The following is a 19,131-nucleotide window of genomic DNA, read 5'->3' as shown; positions in this document are numbered from 1 at the left end:
AATCCCGATGCTGGAAGACCGACCCCCGCCATCCCGATCATCGTCTGATGGGTAAGTGGAACACTTAGCCCGGGGATGGGGGTGTTAGGTTTAGGGAGCCCCGAGGGGACTTAGGGTTAGGCACCCCCCCGGGAAAGGTTAGGGTTAGGCTAGGGGAAGGGGAGGTTAGCGTTAGGCACCCCTAAAGGAGGGTTAGGGGGGGGAGTGGGAAGGGTTTTACTTACCACCGCCCGTCAGGATCTCCTAACGTGGGTGTTCAGCCGCCGGTATGCCAATTCCATTCCGTTAATAATTTGTCCCCGTTATAATGTCTCCAGGACTGACTTTGGACTCAGGACATACTACACTGTGGATAAGAGTTACAGAACACAGCGTGTACCGGACGGCTGATTTAAGCTTTTAGCTACTCCTCCATTTTTGATTCAGCAGAACTAGGATTTGGACTGTAATGTTTGTCCAATGATGGAACTAGAAGTGTAAATTAATGGTATATTTACATGAAATGCAGTGATATCAGTATATGAGACCAGCATAATACATTATGCTGGTGACACTACAGTCATTTTCTGCTTTTATTGTATAATATAGTTACAGCTTTGTTATTGACAGTGGAATTTTCCTTTCCAAACAAGGATTGTTGTTTAAATGTCATAAGAATCTGATGCAGCCGGTAGACAGTAAGATTGGGCTGCATTCAGTAACATTCTTGTTGTTGTATGTTCCATTTAATAGCTTCAAGCTAAGAACATGATAATGTCTTCCAACTGTTTGCATTGTTTACTATTTGTTTTGCAAAAGGAGGAATACATCCAGCTGTTATGTGCAAGTCGTCTGGATCTTTTTCCTAGTTGTGACTTGGGACAATGCTTGTTTCATTCAGCTACTTTGATGAAAAAGGAACTTTCACCACAATGTGATTTTTTTTTTTTTTATTATTATTAATTACACTAATGATAGAGAGGACAAGTGTCCCTCGCTGCTTGCTATATTAAGGCGCATATCCACTACACGATTAAAATGAATTATTGAACGATAACAGCACAGTTATTGTTCAATCGTTCATTAATCGTGCAGTAATTATGCTGGCAACGACCAGCGATGCGCACTCCCACTGGTCGTTGTCTGCATCTGTCATCGCCTGAACATGCAGGCCAACCTGACGATACCAATAGGTTGTGAATGTTCGTGGATGAGGGAGGGTGCCCACACTGAACGACATATCGTTCAGTGTGGGCACCTTATCCACTCCACAGTATGATGAACGATTACGATGTAATCGTACAGTCGCTCTACACTCATGTAGTGGATGTGCACCTTTACAGGGATTTATTAACCCAATATTGAAATGGTATACTCTAACAGGTTTACTTTAGAAGACCTGCACCAGGCCAGGTCACACAACTCTCAATCCAACTCTTTTACCTGCTTATCTTTCTGCTTGCATTCCTACCTGCAACTTGTTTTATTCCTACCTGTAACTTGTTTTATTCCTACCTGTAACTTGTTTTATTCCTACCTGCAACTTGTTTTAGTTGTTCAGTGGGAGCTGGCTTCTTCTCTAGGAATGTGGCAGAGCGGTCTTGGAAGGGTGCGAGATGAGGTGCTGTTGCTGGTGTTTTAACGCCATGGCAACCGCAACTCGCACCCTTTGCGACTGATTGGATTGACCCCTACATTGACTACCTGCTTTGTTCCTGGAACATCTACTTTCCATAACTGTCCACTCTGTTTTTATTATTATAATTATTATTATTTAATGATATATGGGGGAGTGTTTTTTTTCCTGTCAAGGTCATATAAAGCTCCTTATATTTTAGGGTTAAGTTTTAAATTTGACAAAATTGCATTAATCAGAGAGAGAGGTCAGGAGAAGGTGGATGAGGTTAGGGCACAGAGATAGAGAGGTCAGGAGAAGGTGTGTGATGCTTGTGGGGGGGGGACATCAGTTTTATTAATCCTACTTAAACCAACCATCAAAGCCCCCACGCTATCACTGCTTGCTATTGACCATATCCACTATGGTGCAGAAACTTTGTATGTCTACAAATTATTTAACGGTAATTTTCATATAGCTGTATCACACAACAATGGTGCATTATGTATAAGTACATAAGTGTATTCCATAAGACTGACTTCTTAACAGTGCGGTTTGTTGCTATCAGTTACTTTTTACTCTATTTAGCTAGGAAACCTACAGATGTGTCCTCATACATCTAGCCTCCTTGCGCGCTAAACAGCCCTTCTAGTCGCACCAGGCCGTGAGGTGACTCTGTAGCGCTGAGCGGTTTTTCCTGCGACATTTTACCTTCAAATGCGTCTTTTTCGCACAGCGATAGCATAAGACACATTTGAAGGTAAAAAGTCGCATGAAAGGAAGCTCCCCAGTCACTCGGAGCTCCTGCGTTTCATAGCGCGACTTGTAGAATATATGTATGTGGACACATCTGTATTATTTGTATGAATAAATAGTACAAACAGATGATAAACATTGCTTACCTGCTAAGCCAGGTAGGCTTGGTAGTCTTTACATAAAACATAATTTCACTTCCGTTTCCATCTACTTGGAAGCCTTGACAGAGCCTTGTCCCATTAGTAGTATATAAGATACAAAAGGTGATACCTACAGTGGGTTGGGTACGGGATACCGGCGCTTAGGACCATTGTGGTGGAGTCCTGACGCCGGCATCCTGACAGTATTCTGTCCCTGCCCCTAAACCTAACCCCCCAACCGCAGCCTGACACTCCCCCTAGTTCCTAACCTCTAACCCCAATGCTTACCGTCGGGATGCAGGTGCCAGGATTCTTCATCACGACTCCCGGGATGTGGGTTATGTTCTGTGGACAAAACTTATAGAACTTTATGTGACAGAATGGCCCTCCATCCATCAGCGATACGGACCGCTTTACAATCGGGACAGAGTGATTTTCTACAGGCTGGTCACAGTCTGGCTACGCTTAGCTATATGATCATTGATCATATTCTCCTGTCTTTGAGAGGGGGTAATCGTTTCCTTGTACAGTGTGAGAGTCGCTAGATTCATAGGTTAGGGGTGATTTGTGGTAAACTGAAAGGTAATAGTTGCTTTGATTTCTTTTTTTTTTTTTAAATTAACAAATACAAATGACCAGTAATGTGAAAAAAAACAAACTAGAAAACTGATTTGTAGTTAAGCAGTGGCAATTTTAATATTCATTAAAAGTTAAATAACTCAAAGTATTTTGTAATCCTTCAGGACAAGACTTACTCTCCGCGATCAAGACATTTCTGTTATTCTAAACACATATTTCAGCCAAAAGATTATCTTTAACTCCAGTGAGGTCACAGAAAATAAATTATGCAGTATGATGTCTGTAATAAAAAGATTGGTGCCATTATCCTTCGTGTTTAAAATGGACATTGGAGGCCTTGGTAGTGACTTGGAATGCCAAGGCCAGCAGCAGGTGAGCCTTATGTAGTGTCATTCTTTTATTGTATGCTAATGACTTATTTTTAAAACAAGTATATTGCTATTTTTTTCTACATTTAATATAGTAAAGTATTATAGTTTTATCAAACGCAGGTGGAATCTCCTTACTGGTAATGTGAAATGTTTTTTCTACATTTCTAACATGGTCTGTTTTTCTGATGCAAGTAATCTGGTAAAATGCTGTAGAAAATGTTTACAGCTGAATTGTTATCATTCTTTTCAAGTGCACAGTATGGACTATCTGATAACCACTTTCCTAATGGAGAGAGCATTTTCTTGCTGAAGGGCCTCATCCTGTTGTAGAGACCATGTACATGATGTAGAGCTGGATTGAGACCAGGCGTTTGTGGTCTGGCACTGCGCACACAGAAGTAATGCTTATATTTGCCCGGATTCAGAGTTGTTTGAATCTTGCGGTTTGCCTGTCCCCTGTCTTTGCACTTGGTTTGCTGTTGGTCCCCATCAGTGTGCACTCACACCAGCCCAATACTAGGTGTAACTATACGTCTGGAAATGTGTTTATTATGCTTACATGAAAATCCCCTTTTATCGCCCAGTTACACCTCTTCAGTCTTAAGGGTAGATGTGATTGAAATGCATATGACATTGAATTGCCCATATCTGTGTATGCCCAGTTTCGAGATATGCGCTATGATGAAATACGCTCCTATAACAGGCGTCAGGTCAACACTGCATCAGTCCCTCAAACCCGGAATTGAGCCCTTGGTACAACTTGTCATGTGGGCATATGCAATTATGCCCCAAACATTTTGTGTGGTTGCCAGTAATGATCCGATGTCCATCATAAATGTATACATAATAGATGTAATGTGGTGAGCACTTTATGATGTCAGGAGAAGTCACCTCTGGTCAGTTTTTTTTCTAGTTACTAGAGAGTTGAAAGCTGCTTTTTCAGAAATACTGGTCCATGCCACAAAATGGCTACACTAGTGATCACTATAAATGTGTACAGAATGTGTGATGGCCTATAAGTAGTAACTGGCCTTTCTAGCCTGACAAATCTGTATCTAACCAATTTACATTAAAACCATGTTTTTCCCAAACACATTTCAATGTCTTTTTAAATAACGTTTTTGATTTTGTACAAATATCTCACTCTTACCATAAAAAAATCAATCTTGCCTTTAAATGAGTTGTTTGAATTTTGATTTGCCAGGTTTCAAGTTCCTGTATTCAAAGACCAGTAAGAGTCACATCAAGCATCATCGTGAATGACTCTCTTCTGGATGTGGTGGAAACCCAGAGAGCTGCAGGAGGAAAAGCCTGCATCCGTGTGGTTGTTCAGCGTGTATACTGCCACACATCAAGGGATGGGCCTGATTGTCTTTTGCGAAGGAGCATTAAAACTATTTCTGACCCTAGTGCATACGTACAGAAGCCAGAAACCAGGTGAGTACAGCAAAAAATTATCTTTGGCAGCAGTGTGAAATAATTGAGGCTTCAGGTGAGGGAAAGCTGTAGTCTCCATCAGCCTGTTTAAAAATGGCGAGACATCCTTCAGCATCATCTGGTCTCCTGTCCGTAGCTGCACTTGAACTTTGCTAGCCAAGCTTTTCCATTTTTCAGTAATTTCCAGAAGTTTTCCAAATGTTCCACATACTTTTAACTTATATTTCCTTGGTTCAGTTTGCAGGCGATATATCAAAAAAGATATGGCAAATGTTCAAGAGCCCCTCACTTAAATATGTGCTCAAATTCCTGAACATCATAGGATCATCTCTTGTAGTGAGTTAGCATGCACAGAACAAAGTAGAGAAGGCTTTCATGGATCATCGCCTGTACTTAAGGATGACTGCAATCTGTCCTGCTATACTGAATGGCACAGAATGTGCCTCTCACAAACTCACTCCGCTCATTTTTTTGGCAGAGTCTGAAACTTTTCACATTTCAAAGACATTAGGTGATTGGCTGGTTACACGCAAACTTTTATACATTCACAACACTGCACATACTTCTCTCTGTTTCTTTGTCCTTTGCACATACTGTACATGGTTCAACGGAAAACGCATCGGTTTTTCTTTTCTTTTCTTTTTTTCCCCAGAGGAAGTTTTCTTTAAATCTGGTCTTAAGGTATATTACAGTTGGTTGGAACGTATATGTGTTAATTACATTGTTATTATGTCTGCCCCCAAGGTGACTCTTTACACATATTTCAAACCATTCATTTATTTATTCAATTTACATAGATGTTTTCCAAGCTGCTCTGCCAAACTGTCCACGTCTTACTTATTACTTTATTATTATTATCCTTTATGAATTGCCAACACATTATGCTGTGCTGTTCACAGAATGTTTAATCATTTACCTCAGTTACTGCCCCAGTGGTGATTATGGTCTAAATTCTTTACCATAAAAATGCCAGGTCTTTTAAAGCCAATTAACCTACCAGTACGGGTTTGGACTATGGGACTAGAGCACAAGGTGGAAATTCTGGCAAATGTGGGGAATATAAAAACCCTACACAGCACTTGTATTATCACTTACATAAATTATTTTGCTAAAGGTAAATTTAGAATAATTTATCAAGTAAAAGTCCCATTTTACTTTGTGTTGCTGTTGCCAAATTTGCATGTTTGTCTTTCCTCAAAGCAAATGCATGTGTCCTCTATACGCCATTTGGCGTGATTCAGCCACGCCGAGCAGTGTAACATCTTTTTTGCCTGACAAACTCTTCACAAGAGTGCACTGATTAATTTGCTGTGCAACACTTGTATAACTGTATGTAACTGAGTCTGACTCTATATACGAAGCCCAGCAGAACTTGGTGTGGAATAATAGGTGGCCGCTGCATCGTAGCACTTTCTATACAGATTCAGACTCAGTCGCACATAGATATGCAAGTGTTTGCATATCAAGTTATTCAGTACACTCTTGTGAAGCGGTTTTTCACATCTGCTTTTCAGGCTAAAAATATGCGAAAAGCACGCTCGGTTAAAGCTTAGTCATAGGGGACCTGGCGCCCCAAGAAGGGCTATTTGGCAAGACTGCAGCAATAGTGTATGAGGACACCTCTAGAATACTTTTATCTCCTATTGTAGCTTCTCTCCGCAAACTATGCATACTTTTGTGACTACCTTTCTCTTGCTCCACTCAACTCCTCCTTGTTGGCCAGTGCAGTCACAACAAACTGCTCCACAAACACATACTGCTTTTGTGGAAATATAAGTGCACTTGCACAAGCTGAAAAAAAAAACACCGTGCCACCAACGAGGAATTTACACTTTGTAATGGAGGCCCAAAGAATGTAATGAAATACAGTTATTTAAGCTCACTTGGGTCCTTTCTCCAAAGGTGTGATTGTACAGTTATATAAATATTTGGGGTCAATATTTTCTAGTACAGATGGGTTCTCATACATCTAGCACCCTTGCGTGTTAAACAGGCCTTATAGTCGCGCCATGCCGTGGCGTGACTCTGTAGCACCGAGCGTCTTTTTACCATCAAATGAGTCTTATTCGCACAGTGATGCGAACAGATAGTGCAAGCAGCTTCTGCTGATTAAAATGATATGCAGCATGCCTATGTTCTGTTCTAACGCTACCTTACTGTCAGCGGCTGTAACACTGTAACGTAGCATTGCGCATGCAGATACACCCGCAGTCGCACACAGAACATAGGCATGCTGCATATCATTTTAAACAGCAGATTTAATCAGCAGAGACTTTACAAAAGTTGCATAAAGCATAGTTATGTACCTAAACTTTTTATTTTATTTTTTACATTTATTTCGTTAAGTAACTGGTTCTATTGGTAGAATGACTATAAAAGATCAACAGAGGTAAGCACAGTAAATTATGCCTTTCAAATAAAGCATGCAAATTAAGAAAAGCCAGGTTGCAGGGCTGCAATAAACAAAACAAAAATAAAAAAAACACTCCACCCTCCAATAGGAAAAAACAGTCCTGTGCTGAAGCAAAATACTCTTCCCAACACTTATGTCCAGTGGGTGGTAGGGTAATAACAAGCTCCAGCACACCCAAGCAAGTGTGTGGGTGTTTGGCCTCTCCTGGACCAGTAGTGCCACCAAAAAAAATTGCTGATTTCTCAATTTTAACCAATTTTGTATCCATCAACACCATTGTTTGAGATATGACTTCAGTTCTTATTCTATCAAACGTGACATTTTAAATTCATCAGGTACATTTTTAATCTTATTTACAGCTTGTATATACGTCTCTTTTTATACATTTATGTGTACAACAGACAAATCAAATTTCAAGCCATTATAGTATGAGATAAATTTGTATTATGTTTTGTCTAGTAAGTAATGATCTCCAGTTACCACTTTGAGTAGACTGCAAGTACAATGTGGTTTCATCTCATGCTTACAGCCATTTTGAACAGACGCCTAAAAAGTTAAATATTGAAACCTCTACAATTTTATTTTGCTGGTAATATAGTTCTATTACTGCAGATAGTATTGGTATAAACAGTAAATTTATTTTTGTAAAATGTATAGATAAAGATACACAAAGAACCTGAGCGCTGTCAGAGAGCAGCTGGTGTATAGGGGATGTAAGACACTAAAGTAAGTAAAACAAGACAAAAAAAGGAATACCAGCGCTAATCAATAATTACGGAGCTAATACCACAAAGTTGATATCACATAAAGGTAATTTATTAAATAGCAACAATTCCCAAAAAGGCATCAAAGATGCATAATACATTAAAATAATAATGAATAATATAAAATTGCCACAAATATTCGTGTGAATGAACCAAAAAGTAAGTTCCTAAATAGGTACTCCCTCCAGAAATGACACAATCATGTGCTGGGTGAATCAAGATGTATGACTTAAGGTGTCCCTTAGGCGATGAAATTACCGGTATGTCACGGACTGGTCACAGTCCTCGGCAGCATCCAGCGGCCATTGCAATATTTTTCAGGGCTGTAGTGTTCCATCGGAGAATAGTAGTGATGCCAAAGTTAACGGGTTGATAAGTCCAGTAGATGAATTCTGCCAGCAAAATGTATTTATTATATGGAATAATACACCTATTTGTTTACATTTTTTACAGATTTTAGAGGCCAACTCAGATTTCCGTGCCCTATTTACATTAGGGGATACATTATCCTATATGTAAGTGCCGTAGCTAACAGAAACAATGCTTTCCAGATAGTGTGTCATCTGCATGTCACAAGTCTGTAATTTCTTTGTCTAAGTGGTCTAATTGCCAGAAGCAGATATTGATCTTTTGTTTTATCCCCAAGTATATGATGCATGTTGCTCATCTTACGCAAAGTATGGGACAGGCTTTGTCTACTGGTTAACCAGCCAGTGTCTTTTTGTCCCGCAGCAGTATATTCTTGTGAATGTTAGTTGAGTGACTGCAGGAATATGGTTATCTGGATGGGTCACATCTGTAGTTGCTTGATCCTTAGTTAAATACAGATGTTCCTACTGTATGTGCATCGATTCTGTTTTTATATAGTCCTTCCCCCTAAGTTTAAGAAGATGGTACAATGCCACTTCAAATAGTCTACCAGGTGGCACTGCTGCAGCTAGCTACACTGCGTTCCTGTTACGTTCCTCATAATTTATTGTAACTGTATTTCTACTTCAGGGTCCATAGGGGGTCCACAGGGTTGACCTTGGGGTATAGGTTGGGAACCAAATCCGGGCACCACGCAGTTAAAGCTTTTAGCTCCCAGGATACACTTGGGTCCACTCTCCCTATAACCCCGCCCCCCAGCCAGAGGCACCTCAGTTTAAGTTGGTGCCCGGCCGGAGTCGGGTCACCGTTACTGCAGGGGGGCTGCTTAGCAGCCCCTGAGCTTAAAATTTATTTTAAAAGAGTTTTATTTTATTTATTATTTTTTACTACTCTTCAGAGCGGCAGCATCAGACTGTCCAATGGACGGCTAAGCTGCCGCTCCTACACCCCGCCGGCGCTGCAACGCCAGTACAGATCTGGGGATCGCAGCGGGACCCCAGAGTCTGTACTAGCCGGGCTCTGGAGGAATCCCTGGGCTGCTGCCAGATCGACGGGGACAGGTAAGTCGCGTGGTCACCGCTTGCGGTGACCCGCGTGTACATGCAGCCTTATGCCTCCGGTCTCTGGGGACAGACCGGAGGCGCTAGTGGTGGCGGCGGGCTCCCCCTCCATGGAGGCATACCCCGCGTGTCCACAGCCCACCAGGGATTATAGCGGGAGCCGGCATCCCGGGGGGTTCATTGCTAGCCAGGGGAGGAAGCCTTCCCTGTCTAGCGGCTCCTCCCCTCAGCTCAGCGCGCCTTTCAATACTACAGTCTGGCGTCGCTGAGCTGCTTCCTCCGCGGGCCACGCTTCTTCTGAGGTCTCCAGTGCCCATTTTCTCTCTGTGGTGCTGCAGAACTCCTAGGATGTCAGTGAGCCCAGTCCCCCTGCGTACCTGGCCATTTTGGGTGAGTGTACACAGCGCTATAGCCTTCCCAGACACTGAATCTGGGCAGTTGAATGTAGCGACATTGTGCAGTATATTATATGTCATGCAAATGTATGTATATATATTTTTCTGCATTGTATGTGACTTATGCTAGTGCTGACTGTCTGCTTTTTCTCTCACCTGTCAGTGTATATCTATCCCTTTTCTTTATCTGCCCTAATACAGGTGTACCTGGGGTGGTTCTGAGACCTCACATATATATACTTGTTAATATCTGTGAGGTTTGTCACATACTGTTGCGTGCTGCACGTTGCCATATTTTAGATGGAACTGTGAGTTGCATACGCTGATAATGGGTCCCTGCAGCTAATCTTAGCGTCAGTCAGGACCGGTATGGCGCTGCTTAATATTTCCGTCAAGATAGTCAGATATATCTGGCCAGGAGATTGCACACGATACTGCACCCATTATTGCTATCCTGCAAGTCATAGCCTGCAGGTAGTAGTGCGGAGGATTTTAACTCAGAAAGGTTTATGTATGCGGCACCATCTGGTGCCGGGCCCCTTGCACGACCCCCTTAAAGGGCGGTTTATTCCTCAGGGTCCTCTCCTTTGAGGATCGCCGGGCGGGCCCCATTGTCGTCACTCGCTTGGAGTTACTTCACCATACTGCCCTTTTGAACTCCGGGTATCTCGCAATTTCTGCCAATTTACCCCTGTGCAACAGACTATCGCTCCCCGCCGGGGTTTTTCACAGTACATGAATTACCTCCGATACCACATCGGTCTGTCATTCCCCTTGCAGGGATTACCACAACGGCCACCCTGGTGGATGTCGTTTTATACTAAATACTAATTGGCGTGATATACGCCCTGTCGTTACTTCCCAGTTGGCTCTGCTGTGAACTGGATGGTGTATTCGGCTCTTTCCCTCTCACATGGGGGGAGCTGATTTCAAGTATTATTATCCCTGCTTTGGGGCTGGTAGCCAGGTTCATTCTGGATATAGAGAATGTCGATCCTGCACCAGTATCATACATCTCCCGTTTTCTGCCCAGCGGGTGGATCTCATAGCGGGAGTCTGGCTGTCGCCAGATACGAGGAGTCACAAAGGCCTCCTGTTTCCCATTCCCTGAGGGTCCTCACAAGTAATGGAAATCCCCTTCTGGGATGGATTTGTATGTTAATCGTCGGGTTACAGGCATTAATACGCCTCCCATCCCGGCCTGGACGGATTTTACGGATCCGTAGGTGGTAACTTTGCCTGAAATCAATGTACTCGTTTTCGGGGCCTGTTGCCCGTCCTACCATGGCCATCGCATGGTGATGCTTTTGTGACGTTTTTCCCCTCCAACACGTCTGGGGTTCAAATATCTTTTGCCGCTCACATAAAATATGCAGTGGTCATATGTGGGATTACCTACATTGGATGCCGGTCTTCTAACTTTCAGGGTTTCGGCGGCAACTGTATCCGCCGCAATACCCTCTGGCTGCGTTATGGGAAAGCAGAGGTGCAGACTCCATCCATAGGGAAGATCTTGTTTGGTCCTGACCTTGACAAGATCGTTGCATCATTGGCAGTATCACTAATGGGGAGATACCGTCTTTAGCTACTCCCACTACATTCGGACTAACTCTGTTAAGTCTTTTTGTCCTCAGGGTCAGCCTAAAGGCCTGTTTTTCCCTAGGCTGTCGGCCTCCATGGGGGCCACCATATCCAGTACCGAGCAGTCCTGGACTTCCGGACGACCCTGTTTCTACACCTGAGGATATACCTTCAGCCTGACGGGACTGGTCTACATCTGGGGAATTCCAGAGTAAGGTACTGATTCTCAACGGCCTCTCATTGCTCAGGCGGCCTCCTCACAGGCATTGTTACACGGGCCCTTCTTCAGACCCGATCAGGGCCTTACAATCCCAGAAAGCTATACAGTCTTTGTGGTAAGCAGAGCTATTTCGGCCAACCTCACTATCTCAGTGAGGGACTGGTTGTTCTACTTTCTTTCTGGGGCAGTGACCGACTGGTCCTCATTTGCCTATACTCTGTCTCAAATCCCTGAATCAGATTCCAACGGTGCCTGGACTCAGGTGGAATCGTCCATGCTCCATCATCCGACGTTTGGAGCCTGGGGATTTTATGGTATATCTGAGTATTCAGGATACGTACCTACGGGTACATACAGAGCCCTCTCATCAGCATGGGTTCAGGTTTGCTGTGCCACAGCAACACTTGTAAGTTTCGGGCTCTGCCTTTTGGGAGTGTCCTCAACTCCACCGGGGTTTACCAGCTTTATGGATTTTCTGACAGTTCACCTGTTCAGTGTATCCGAATGCTCCTTTCTCTGGACGGTCTCCTGCTTTTAGCAGGATCACCAAGGTCCTTTACCGCCAGGTCAGGATAACCGTGGCTTCTTCTCGACACAGATAATTAGTCAACGGAGAAAAAATTCCTAGCTGCATCCCTCACAGGGTTTTCTTCATCTGGGAGCACTGCTGGATTCTCAGAATCTGAGAATTTTTCTGGCGTAAGACAAGATCTCCACTCTTCAACTTGGAGTGTGCGGATATCTACGCAGTCGACATATGTCATTACTCTTTGTGATGCGCAGTCTACCAGAGTGTCTACCTTTTGGTAGGGTGGAATGTGCTCAGTTCCATTCCAGGCCTTGCCATAATTGACTCCCCTCCAGATGGATTGAGTTTTTTCCATCGGATCGCTGTTCGAACGATGATGCTTTCTCCGGAGGCGAGTTGATCTCTGTCCGGGTGGCTATGGCCATCTCGTCCAGGGTATTCTTTGCTACAGACAGTGTCTGGTCCGCATTCGTTTCGGGGCAGTTGGACGTCTGTCGCTTCTGCCCTGCCACTTAACTTGTTGATACTTTAGGCTGTCTTGGACCTTCACTCTGGCCTAACCCATATGTCACGGTAAACCTAAATAGGTTCAGTCCGACAATGTCACAACAGTGGCTTCCATCTAGGCAACACTGGTAGTTGGGTGGCAATGTCAGGAATGTCATCCATTCTGACATAGTCCAAGGGTCTTCTCCTGGCCAACTCTGCAGTGTTTATTCCCGGAGCTCTCCATTGGGAAGCGGGCTTCCTCAGCCGTCACGACGTGCATCCCGGGGACTAGTCTCTTCTCCAAGAGAGGTTTCAACTCCTGGTGAGCAGAGGGGGCCTCCCTGAGGGGATTGATCCTCATGGCCTTCTGACTCGGTCTCACATTACCGGTGTTACAGTCCAGCTCTAGGAGTACTGAAGCTACCTTTAGTGACTTTGTCAGTGAAGTGGTCCTTCCACTTTGTGTACCTGTGTCCTCCGGTCTCCCTTCTTCCTCGAGGTCTTCGGAAGTTTAATTCGAGACGGAGGGGCTTTCCTTTTGGGGGCTCCAGTTCGTCCCAGACATCACTGGTACTAAGATTTTCGGAGTCTCCTCATCGATGCTCCGTTCCTACTGCTTCACTATCTGGACCTGTTGTCTCAGGGTCCTTGTTTTTCCCTGGACCTGGATCGTTTGTCTTTGACTGCGCCCCTACTGTGGTCCTAGGGCTTCCCTGGCTCTGTCTTCATTGAGATGTTTAGAGCAAATAGGCCAGACTTTGTTGGGATCTGACACGGACTGTGGCATACGTAATTCTTATGGTATCGTACCTGTCGATACGATCCTCCGGTGTCCAGGATTTCCAGATATTCTGGCATTCCTCTCGGCTGGCTTGGGTTTCACCCTTGGCCTGGCCTTCCTGACAGTGCGGATCTCTACACTGTCGGTGTGGTTAGGATATGGAATTGCTCCGCTCTGGTATCCAGTTCATCCTTTGGAGGGTTTTCTGGATTATGCCTCCACTTGTCCTCCCTAGGGACTCCTGGGGAGTTAGTAGTGGTTCTTTGTTCCCTCAGGGGACAGTCAATGGAACCGCTGTTTGTGATAGCCATTACATGGTCTATTGTTTAAGCTCTCTCTCTCTCTCAGGGTGTTTAAATCAACCAGGAGAGTGTCTGAATTGGGAGCGTTCTCATGTGGCACCCTCTTCTGGAGGGCATCATGTCAGGGTGTGAGTTGCTCTCGCCCTGTGTTTCTTCTTAGAGTGGTTTTCAGGTTCCATATTATTCTGGAACTTATGGTACGGCCATTCAGTCCACAGTCCTCTCGGCTGGTGTGGCCTCATTGACTGTGGTCCGGCCTCTTTGGCTTTATGTGATCCGTTCAAGTTCCTTATGGTAATCGGACTCCTTATTGGTGGTCTGCGGTTTCTGGTTTTCACAGGAAACGATGGCCGGCCTATAATGAAATGTTGGCTGGATGGCCTCGTATGTCTTCCTCAGGGGCCTACCCATGGGTGGGCATTTCTGTCGTTGAGGCTTGTTTTTTCTCGGGCCATGTAACCCTCGTGGGCGGCTCGTTGTGGCGCCTCGGCTGTTTTGCCTTACTAGGTGTCCACGTGGTCTTCTGTCCATACCTTTTTAAGGTTCTAGGCATTGGTTTCCTTTGCCTCTCAGGATGCTTCCTTTTTGGCGACGGATTCTCCTCTCAGCACAGGAGCGTCCCCACCCTTGGTTGAACTGCTTTGGGACATCCCCAAGGTCAACCCTGTGGACCCCCTATGGACCCTGAAGTAGAAAACAAGAGATATGGTAAGAACTTACCTTTGTTATCTCTGTTTCTACGAAGTCCATAGGGTCCACAGGGCGCCCGCCCTGACGCACCTGGCTTCATATGGGCTGTGTTACTGGTCACCGATTTCCCGTCTCCTTTTCTGTGAGTATGGTTCTAGAGTGTTCCAGTTTTCTCTCTCTTTTTCTCTCCTCCTCCGGCCTTTGGCTACTTACAAACTGAGGTGCCTCTGGCTGGGGGGCGGGGTTATAGGGAGAGTGGACCCAAGTGCATCCTGGGAGCTAAAAGCTTTAACTGCGTGGTGCCCGGATTTGGTTCCCAACCTATACCCCAAGGTCAACCCTGTGGACCCTATGGACTTCGTAGAAACAGAGATAACAAAGGTAAGTTCTTACCATATCTCTTGTTTTTATGTCATACCCAGTAGGTATATTATGGTTAAAGCCTGCTGCTTGTACTTAGGGAGTGTGGCAAATTTAGTGGCAAATTCTGATTTGGACACAATGCCTATCTTCACATATGATGGCATTTATTTGCGAGTGTGCATGCATCTTATTCCCAACAAGGTTGCACGGCGCATGCGTTCCACGGTGTCTGTGCACAAAGTAGCAGGACCGATCGAGCCACACGAACTCTGGAAAGTATTGGGGGGTAACTTGGAGGTGGCTACACAGATATACAGTATTACGTCTAATGGGAGTGTCCCAGGAATGTCACAGGATTGGTTTCAGACTAAAACGCTCAATAGTGTAGATTGAAGGTCATAGTCTGACTGAGATTCTGCACTTATCATGGGGTTGGTGCAAATCCCGATGGTGGTGCCAATGGTTGCGACGACATCGCTGAAAGTGTGCCCTTCTGCATGCAGATGCACAGCTGTACACCAGAAGAAGGACTGATACTAGCATAAAGTGGCAGGTGTGCCCGCTAACATGGTCACTGATTTTAGTTTTGGATGCAGAGTATAATAAAGACATGAGAAAATAATGACACAGGACAGGAAATTATATATGGAGAAATAGAAACCATACAAACAGCAAGCACCAATATCTCCAAAGAAAATAGAGAGAGGAGCCAAGTAAGTGCCCCAAAGACTCAGCGAACCCAAAACTAGGAACTTATGGTTCATCCTATATAATAATATAAATAGAAGTAGGTAATGTAACATATATATATATATATATATATATAATGTATGTATATGGGTGTGTAAAGTGTGTCCCCGCCACACATGGAGTGAGAATAGATGCACATGGATGGTCAGGTTCATGTGATTTTTCTTTTAGTGACCAGTCCTGTACTGGACACACACCTTAACATGATGCGGGGAGCAATGCAACAATACATTGTGTGCACCATACACACTCCACGAACCACTGTATGGCAGAGTGATGTATTGTTAAATGCTGCATGTAACTACACCAATTAGTTTGTAAAATCGTCCCAGCTGATGTGCAGCGCAGGGCAATTCAATGAACAACGGATCGGGTTTAAACACATATATCGATCTGATCATCGTCTGGATGATATATCGTACGGTGTGTACCCAGCTTAAAGTCCCGGCATGGATCAGAACACTATTTCGTACATATATCGTGTGCACGCCCGATCCATCATACCCACCTGTCATTCATTGGATCGTCCCATCTACTGTACTGCACATCAGATGGCACGATTCAATGAAAGATGCGGGGTAGTTACATGCAGCATGCAATGATGCATCACACTGTCATATGGTTGATTGTGCAGTGTGTACGGCGCACACGATGTCTTGTTACAATGCTCGTCGCATCACTGGTTTACACCATAAGGTGTGTACCCTGCTTTAGCTCAGTGTCTGTCATGACGCTCTGGAAAAGGAGATGGTAGGTTTGGGTTACCCTGACGTTTGTACTTTGCATGCAGGATTGTGTTTGCTGTATGTACTTGAGGATTTTAAGGATTGTAGAAACATGAAATCCTTTTGGCAGGCTATTATCAGGAGTGGTCCCAGCCATTCTGGTTCTGTTTTGTTTTGTTTTGGGTAGTGGTGAGGAGGCTCTAAAAATGGTTTATCTCTTGTCCACAACATAATATAAGCATCAGTATTACCATTTTTTGCGGGTGTGGTATATAAGATTGACAGTATCTAGTTCAGAGGTAGCCAACCCTGGTCCTCGAGAGTTACCAACGGTGCATGTTTTCCAGGTCTTCTCGCAGAATCACAAGTGAAATAATTAGCTCCACCTGTGGATCTTCTCAAATGTGTTAGTGAGTATTGAATACACCTGTGCACCAGCTAGGTGGTCTGAAAAATGTGAACAGTTCAATAAACCAGGGGAAAGGGGAAATGGGAAAATGTAATTTGAGCACAGGATTTAGATATAAGTACGGATAGGTAAATGATATCAAAAGTCCACGATTATCATGATACAACCCAATACTGGGTACATAGAAAAAAATATATATCTCATGTGGAGGTGCTCTCCTAGAGAGTGTAATATTACATATCAAGAGAAAAGAAGAAGAAAACTCTCTTTTTTTGGAGGCACTCTATTATCGATATTATATGTCAAATATTAAAAATTAACTTTTATTAATTATATATAAAATCAACATTATTGGATCTGAAACTTATGATCATACCCCCTAATAATAGTTCAAAAAGCAATCAAAAACATGAATCAGACAGAACATATAACTTAAAAGTAATATCACAGGTATGAAGCAAAGTGAAATATTACAAAAATGATCACAGATATAAGCACAAATGTAGATGGTAATATAAGCTTTTGCTAATATATCTGGATATAGATTACAAAGGTGAAAAAACCTCATTAAATGATCCCGTGTTAAAACACGGCATAGATAAAGAATCAGCAAATAATTAATTATGCTAAGTTTTTTGAAGCATTAATCAGGTAATATAGTACAATGACTGAATACTGAAATAATGGCACAATGGCCAATCAGAAATCACAGCAGACACACAAAAACACATATATACATAAATAAGCTCTTAAGTGAATTTAGTTATGTTGTATATATCAAAAATATTTTATATATATAGGTATTTGGTATACAACATAATGTAGCAACAATGAGAGCTTACCTTTGTTATCTCTGTTTCTACGAAGTCCATAGGGTCCACAGGGCGCCCGCCCTGACGCACCTGGCTTCATATGGGCTGTGTTACTGGTCACCGATTTCCCGTCTCCTTTTCTGTGAGTATGGTTCTAGAGTAAGTTCACTGTATATGGAAATAAACCCAGGCACAGTAGTATAGATAAAAGAAGGGAGAGTGAATGAAAAATAGACTACTCCCTTATGGGATATCACAGCAGCAGCTGCTGCATGTCATTATAGTATATCATTGAATGGCACGTGAGCGTACTGCCGTGTTTACCCAGGGTTGAGAATAAGAAAATGTAGGCATCTGCTTTTAGGTCAGGTTAATAAGTGGGTCCTGTTGTATAGATATATAATATATATATATATATATATATTATATGTTATTTAGTGCAGGAACCACTGATGACCGGACTCTAATGAGAGTGCCTATAAAAAGATAATAGGGGAAGAGTATTAACACAAGACAAAATCGGGATCCGCGTTGCTGCCACTCACATACCAACAGGTTTTGGTGAGTGGTGGGAAGCGCAAATCGCGTGTGCAGTGATGAAAAGAGTAAGTGAAGCAATAGTGTGGCTAATACAGGATAAATGAAGCTCTGTTACCTAAAGGCATTGCAGGGTCATTCATTCACCCCTGTAGAAAATAGTCACTACACATGCCAGAGTAGAGAGCAGAGGTACCTGGGTGCTCGTTATGGAGCCAGCATACACAGGGAGAGGATCCACCGCTGAAGGAGCTAAGTAGTGTGCTGCTTGTCTGAGTCCCGCCTGTACATAGCGGGACTAGTGGGTCTGAGACGCGCGTTTCACGTGTGCTTCATCAGTCAGATGCCGGCTAGTGAAAGTACACAGGTGCTCTATGTCCTGTGTAACAGCCAATCGGAGGGCGAGTGCTCTGTTGATCGAGTGTGTTGGCCTTAACCATAAGTCAAAAGTAAGCTCTCTATCCATTGGCCATTAGTAGGAGAGAGAGTATGAGTCATCGGGAGGAGGTGTGTCTAGGTAAATGAAGCAGGATAACGTTCAGGGGATGAAAGCAGGGAATAGCAGGTTGAGTAATAAAATTGCAGTGATCGCTGCGTGAAAGCAGACTCATATATTATGGAGTTAGTTACATATAGACTTTATATTAATTGTATTAACAGTAATTATGTGAATTTATATACTTTAAATAAACTGAAAAAATGCAGCCAATTAGCCTCATTGTTGAAATAACAGAGATTGCTGCATTAGGATAGACTCTAATATATAGCTGGATATTTTAATAATATTAATTATTAATAATAATAAAATAAAATAAAGTAAAATGAGGTGATAAATGATGGCAAGTAATATAAGGAGTGAATATGAAGTGACATATGAAAGTGGTGAAGTAGTATAAATAAATAAAATGAAAACAAAAATAAGAAAGATTGAGTGTGTGTTAATGTGTGTAATTATGAATATAATACAGAGATAATTGCATCCCTTTGTGGTAAAATAAAATATTAGGAGATATGTAATAGTGATAATATATATAGCGTATAGAAAAAATTAGTGAAATGAGATA

The 19,131-nt window shown here is 43.1% G+C and overlaps 1 protein-coding gene across 4 annotated transcripts in view; it reads left to right on the top strand.

The window, feature by feature from the left end:
• Positions 1–19,131, top strand: part of SPIDR (scaffold protein involved in DNA repair) — a 480,368-nt gene that overhangs the window by 232,873 nt on the left and 228,364 nt on the right. For all 4 annotated transcript variants that reach the window (XM_088469549.1, XM_088469550.1, XM_088469551.1 and 1 more), the window contains exons 9-10: positions 3,234–3,441; positions 4,645–4,877. In XM_088469549.1, coding sequence (XP_088325675.1) covers positions 3,234–3,441; positions 4,645–4,877 — 441 coding nt within the window. The remainder of the gene's footprint in view (positions 1–3,233; positions 3,442–4,644; positions 4,878–19,131) is intronic.

Source organism: Taudactylus pleione, unplaced genomic scaffold, assembly GCF_031769625.1.
Source record: "Taudactylus pleione unplaced genomic scaffold, aTauple2 ptg000093l, whole genome shotgun sequence".
NCBI classification, from domain to species: domain Eukaryota; kingdom Metazoa; phylum Chordata; class Amphibia; order Anura; family Myobatrachidae; genus Taudactylus; species Taudactylus pleione.
Note: the sequence above shows the minus strand (reverse complement) of the source record. Positions and strands in the feature narration are given on the sequence as shown.